Genomic DNA, 7018 nt, shown 5'->3' with positions numbered 1-7018 from the left:
TTCCTTTATAACTGAGTGTCTGGAAATAGTAAAATTGAGCTTTGATCAGGATCTTGTCTTAGCTCCACTCATTCTTCCGCCCCGTCTAGATTCCTCTCTTTTCAGCTCGAACTGCCATTCTCAGTTGAACCGTTCGTGTTCGTGTTGGGCAGGCCACAACAGTCGATGAGACATTTTTAATTTGTCACATACTCTGCTAATAGTAAATAACTTTATTGTATGACATTTACAATAGACTATTTCAATTTCTCACAAACCATTTCTTTTGGCCACTCTTATCTTTTACTTTACTCGAATACATGAGTGCCACAGTACAATACTATTTTCTTCCAAGCATTTAACTTTTCTTTTGCAGATACGTACAAAGTGAAATTCTTTAAGCTTACATAATTATCACATATAGAATCTCATCCTTTATAATCTACTCTTCCTTGTAGCACAGTCTTTCTTCTTACTAAAGAACTTTGACATTAGGAAATTATTATTCTTTTAGACCTTTTCTCCATTTATAGCTCAAATGCTATCCCGAAAGTCTCCAATACCCTCCCACCGCCCTGCTCCCCAACCCACCCACTCCCACTTCCTGGCCCTGGCATTCCCCTGTACTGGGCATATGATCTTCACAAGACCAAGGGCCTCTCCTCCCATTGATGGCTGACTAGGCCATCCTCTGCTACATATGCAACTAGAGACACAGTTGTGGGGAGTGGGGGTGGGGTACTGGTAAGTTCATATTGTTGTTCCTCCTATAGGGTTGCAGACCCCTATAGCTCCTTGGGTACTTTTTCTAGCTTCTCCATTGGGGGGGCCCTGTGTTCCATCCAATAGCTGACTGTGAGCATCCACTTCTGTATTTGCCAGGCACTGGCATAGCCTCACAAGAGACAGCTATATCAGGGTCCTGTCAGCAAAATCTTTCTGGCATATGCAATGGTGTCTGGGTTTGGTGGTTGTTTATGGGATGGATCCCCGGGTGGGGCAGTCTCTGGATGGTCCTTCCTATCGTCTTAGCTCCGAATTTTGTCTCTGTAACTACTTCCATGGGTATTTTGTTCCCCATTCTAAGAAGGAACGAAGTATCCACACTTTGGTCTTCCTCCTTCCTGAGTTTCATGTGTTTTGCAAAGACATCAGGAAATTATTATTTTATTGTACATATATGGGTATTTTGCTGCATATTATTTTTTATGTATATTGTCATTTTGCTTTCTATACACCATGACCATGCAGTGCCCTCAGAGGGCATCTGATCATCTGAATCTGGAGTTACAGATGGCTGTGAGCTGCCATGTGGGTATAGTCTGGAAGGTATAGTCTGTGCTCTTAACCACTGAGCCAGTATTCGGCTTTATAGTTTAATATTTTGAATGCAACAAATTAGGAAACGAATTCTCTTAACCCTTATTTATTCGAAAGGTCTGTGCTCCATATTAACTAATTTAAAAATCAGGATAGGGTGCAGACATGGCTCAGCCATTAAAAGATTAGATCCACATCCAAAAAGATTAAAACATACTACCATCTGTGTAACTCCAGTTCTAAAGGATTTGATGCCCTCTTCTGGCCTTCTTGGACACTGCATGTATACGATGCATGACACAAATGCAGGCAAAACACTAATACACATAAAATAAATAAAATCTCAAAGACGGAGGGGGGTAATAAGGATGCCTGTGGTATTCTCACCAGCCGCTTTAGCTCAGTAAGTAAACTATATATCCACTGAGAGAGCCAGTCTCAAAACTAAAATGGAGAATGATTAAGCAGGAAACTTGCTATTGACCTCTGGGTTCCACAGGTATGAAAATTCACTTACACATAGACCTACACACAACAACAATAAAAATACTGGGTACTGAGTCACTCTAAATATCTCCACTAAGCAGAAACACAGGGTGCATAATCGTACTTTTGTTTAGGAAGAGAATAATGTCTTGTGAAGAATAGAACACAAGACCATACTTACATAGATACCTCCATATTCCACCTGTCTTTTTTCTTTATAGTTCATAGCTGTAACATTAATACAGTGATGAGATCAATTTTAGACAAGATTATCACTGTATACTAAGTTCTATATGTTTTTTTAAAAAACACATCTCCAAGCCAGGCAGTGATGGTGCACGCCTTTAATCCCAGCACTTGGGAGGCAGAGGCAGGAAGACTTCTGAGTTCCAGGCCAGCCTGGTCTACAAAGTGAGTTCCAGGACATCCAGGGCTACACAGAGAAACCCTGTCTCAAAACAAACAAACAAACAACAACAACAAAAAAAAAACAAACCAAAAGACAAAAACATCTCCAGCTGTCCAGTACAAATAACAATGATAGAATTGTTAAAATGTACTCTTTTTATTTTTAGGATAATAGTCTTTAATTGATTTCTCCACTATTAAAATTTATGTGGCTGAGAATGTCATCATGTAGTATTTATATTTATAACAATAACCCCCCTATCCAGTTAATCAATCAGATAATAAAAAGTTTTTCCCACTTAATTATAACTCACCAATTTGGGTTACTAGCCAGATCTTGTAAAACAACAGATTCTTAAGAATTTGTTCATTCGTTATTTTTTTAAATTCATGAAAGTCCAAAGAGTTCCTCAAAAGAAGCCTACCTATCTTGGTCTTAATGCTAGTTCATATCTCCTATCTCTGTAAATATAAAATTCAGTAACATATGACTATTTTTAGACTGAAATAGCATGGGAAAATTTACAAACTTATTACTACAGTGCTCTTAAAGCTATATACATATAAATAACTACTCAAGAGAGTTTCAAAAAATTTCGTGTCCATGTCCATATGTGTGTGTGTGTGTGTGTGTGCACATGTACACATGGTTGAAGGCCAGAGGTCATCCTCCAATGTCTTGAACCTTGTTTTTTGAGACAGGGTTTCTGGTCTCTGAGACAGGGACACTGGAATCTGGTGCATCCTGGTTAGGCAAGGGAGTCTGGTCAGTGGACCCCAGAGAACTGCCTACTTCCATTTCCTCAACACTGGGTTTTTCCTCGTGTGGGTTCTAGGGATGGAACTCAGGTCCTCAAGTTTGTCTCCTGACTGAGTTGTGTCCTCAGCCCTATGTTATTTTTGGTAATAGTAAGCTTTCTCCTCCCTAGATCTGTCAAAAAGATAAGAGGAGAAGAAAAAGAAGGACGAAGGGTACTGATGATGAGTTTAAAACTAGTGAGTTCTGGGGCAGGAGAGATGGCTCAGTGGTTAAGAGCCCTGGCTACTCTTTTAGGAAGATCCAGGTAGGATTCCAAACAACCACAGCACAAGTGTTACTTCTGTTCCAGGGAATCTGATGTCCTCTTCTGGTCTCTGAGGGTACTGCATGGATGTGGTACACACACATTAAATGCAGGTAAAACACTCATACACAAACAACAACAACACAACAACAATTCTCTTTTTAAAACCTAGAAACAAAACTCTTGAGTTTTAAGGTCAATATTTGAAACAGTGTGTCACTGAAACAATGGCCTTTTAGTTCCCTGTGCATGTTTACGGAACTGCTGGGTAGAGAAAAGTAAAGTAAAGCACAGCACACATCCAAGCAGGAATCCGCTCAAGCCTCCCTCAGAGCTACTGAGAACGCGTAGGTTAGACAAGGATGCCTCAGATGGCTGTCGGAATCATGCTGTCTGCCAGAACACAGGCGGTTGAAGCACAAGCTAAATTTGAGGCCAGCACTGGTTGCACATTAAGATCCTGTCTCAAAAAACAAAATATCTGTCACATGCGCCATTACTAATATTAGACCCTTTGTGGAATCATCTTAGACAGTTAAAAATAAAATTAGATTCCTAGACTGCTTTCTTCTGACTTACATGACATGTGACAGACAATGGAAAGATAAGTCATTAATATATGTACTGAATCCCCACACAACATTATATCTTCATTCATAATTTTAGCAGGCTTTAAAACCATGTACTAGTATAAGCAATCACGTTAGTTCTCACTTGAAATATTTTCATTTTCCGCTCATTTTCCTAAGAAAACAGACATCTAGTCTGACAAGCACCATTACCTTTAAATGATTCCCCGCAGAAGCACCATGTAAAGGCACAATCCCATCTATATTCTCACAGTTTACATTTGCACCGGCTTGTAACAACTCTATAATTATGTCATCAAATCCCCCACTAGCTGCCTTGTGAAGGGGTGTCCAACCTGGAAAAGAAAAAGTAACAAAGCTGCTCCATAACCATTAAGACTCATGCAGGATCTTTGTTTTGAGGGGTCTTGTGTTAGTGAACTCAATAACTATTAAAATACATGAAAATGTACTAAGTTATTGAATAAGAAATAATTTTAGAAGTATTGTTTTAAAACATATAAGCCTCATTTTTGGAAAAAAGGGTAATCTCTTCCTAAATAGGGTGATAAAAGTGGCAAAACAGAAACAGGAAAAGTGCCAATCATTTCAGTTTAGTTTTGATAATACCCAGCTTTCTTATCTCAGATTTGCAGTGCTACTACATTTCTATTTAATGTGGCACCTGACTCAGTTAAATCTTTGCATTTCCCTCTTTAATTGCTTACACAAGACTGTTTTCTGTATAAGCATAATGTCACAAACATGATTTTTAGAACAGGTTTAGAACAAGAAAGAACAAAAGAGGAAAAGAGGGAGTCGCATAAAGGGAGCAGAGAGTAGACAGGAGTTGGGACATTTTGCATTTCCTCCTGAATCAGGGGATGGGATCAGAGCTTCCCAGGAGAAACCTAACTCCCTGCCCTTCTCACTCTGTGCATCCTTCCGAATGTCCTAATTATAAGAACTGTTTCAAAGGAGAGTCATTGAAACGATGATAAATCTTATTATCCACTAATTTACCAAACTAAAATGTAGTATAAAAATACAGTTCAAACTTAGCTAAGTATCACCCAGTATCAAAATTAGGGGCAAAGGAAAAAACAAAACAAAACAGTATTTCAGTGAGTTCAAATGAAAAGACAAACAGTCAAAAGGCCCCAAACCTGCATTATCTCTGAGATTCACATCTGCTCTAGCTTCTATTAGCACTTTCACTTGGGAAAGATTTCCTCCTCTGGCAGCCACATGGAGCTGACTTTCTCCTTTGTTGTTCCTCTTACTGATTCCAGTTGTGTTCACGCCTGTAATTATAGCAAATCTGAGCCTTATTTTCTGCAAAATGCTCATTGTTTATAAAGGACCTTAGAAAATACAGATTTGTTTCCTGATAATACTATAAACAGGATGTACTACACTAAACATGTAACTATTTTTTTGAAAAATAAAGATGAAGTGTTTATTTTTTGTCACAATTCCAGGTAAGAGGCCATCACTATGTAGGGAGTCACAGGAACAGGAGTTTGAGATAACTGGCTAAGAATCTTGCAAACTGATTATATTTAAGTAGATAGAAAGTATATAACAGATAAAACTCCTGGAAACACTAGGAAGTTTTAATGATAAAATTGATACTACCTACTGGATATCATATTTCCTTTTACTAGATGTCTCCTTCAAGGTGTTTCTAAACTGAGAATATAGCACTTAATTTTCAGAATTAATTCATGCTAAGTGAGCTATAAAATAATTAAAAAATACTGTATCATGATTTCTAGGACTGAAAAAATTGCTGCTTTTGGTTCAAATCTTAGATTGAGAAGAAATAACAGTGGTTTGCACACTCATCTCGATCAGCAGTCCTGTGACAATGGAGTACATTTTTTTTCTTAAGATAACCAACTTCTGGTATTACAGAAACTCTCAGGCTGCCTGTTTCAGTGCATGCCTGCAATCCCAACACTCAGTTGGGAGGCTGAGGCAAAAGAACCTTGAGTTCACCTGGGATAGACCATGAAACTCTATCCTTTCTTACAGCTGTTTCTCAGTGTGCATGTTCCTAGCCCATATGATGCCAAGTAACAAACTGGCCTTGGATTCTGATTTTCTTTCATAGAAAATTCAGTACAAAATCATCTTCCAAAGAGCCTCTTTTAAAGTCTTTTCTTTGCAGTGTAAGTTAGAGAGATGAAGTTGGAAGTAAAAACAATGAACAGATCATGTTTCTCCTCATTTCCTCCCTATACTCTGCTATATTACAGTGCCTTTTTTTAAATTTATTTTTTGCTTTGTTTTGTTTTTTTAACTATCAAAGAAAATACAGAACAGAGGGTAGACTTCAGAATTGATGCTTGTTGTTTTATGTATTCTTCCCCCCTTGAATAATCTCCTCCTAACCAAAAAGAATACTTCAACACTGAGAGTATTTAACATCTTTGATTAGGTCACTGAAGATTACAATACTTGATAACTACCCACAGACTCATCCTGTTGACTTCAGCTTGTATTTCCTGAAGGCAAAATAGCTATATTGGAGAAGTCCATTAAGCAACAAATTGAAGGTGGCCATCAGTCCATAGGAACTGAGGCCTTTAGTACAATCACATTGAAGAAATAAATTCTGCAATCACATGATCTTAAAGTCCTTTCCTAGTCCAGCCTTTAGGTGAGAGCCAGTCCCAAATAGCACCTATATTGAAACCTATTAAAATTACTGCCAAAGGGCCTGGTGAATTAGTGTTAAACTCCTGATCTATAGAAGACAAATGTGCATGTTGCTTTTAAGAACTATTAAGTTTGTGATAATTTGTCATTAACAACATAGACAACTAGTACACTTAATTGAAGCAGACTCTGAGGGTAGGACTAGGCAATCCGTATTTTATTTTAACAAGCTGACCAGGTGATGCTGACACAAGCTAAGATTAGAGAACCACTGGATTAAGCATGAAACCCTTCCTGCCCTATTTATTAAATACCAGCAACCTAACATTAAGGTACAAGATAAAAGACTATTCTTTATAAAATGGATTCTTTTTTTTGTTTTTGTTTTTTGTTTTTTTTTTATAATTTTTTTATAATTTTTTTAATTTTTAATATTTTTATTACATATTTTCCTGTTACATTTCTAATGCTATCCCAAAAGTCCCCCATAGTGCCCCCCACTTCCCTACCCACCCATTCCCATTCTTT

General features: G+C 37.8%; 1 protein-coding gene across 5 annotated transcripts in view; it reads right to left on the bottom strand.

The window, feature by feature from the left end:
- The window catches only part of Ankrd31 (ankyrin repeat domain 31), a 140001-nt gene that overhangs the window by 50628 nt on the left and 82355 nt on the right, over positions 1-7018 (bottom strand). For 4 of the 5 annotated variants that reach the window (XM_021180848.2, XM_021180849.2, XM_021180850.2 and 1 more), the window contains 2 exons: positions 4993-5130; positions 4040-4182 (listed from right to left, as the gene is read on the bottom strand). In XM_021180848.2, the coding sequence (XP_021036507.1) occupies positions 4040-4182; positions 4993-5130 (281 nt within the window). The remainder of the gene's footprint in view (positions 1-4039; positions 4183-4992; positions 5131-7018) is intronic. The other variant, XM_029468629.1, reaches the window with a different exon arrangement.

This window comes from Mus caroli, chromosome 13 (assembly GCF_900094665.2).
Source record: "Mus caroli chromosome 13, CAROLI_EIJ_v1.1, whole genome shotgun sequence".
Classification (NCBI taxonomy): Eukaryota; Metazoa; Chordata; class Mammalia; order Rodentia; family Muridae; genus Mus; species Mus caroli.
This window is presented reverse-complemented; position numbering and strand designations above follow the sequence as displayed.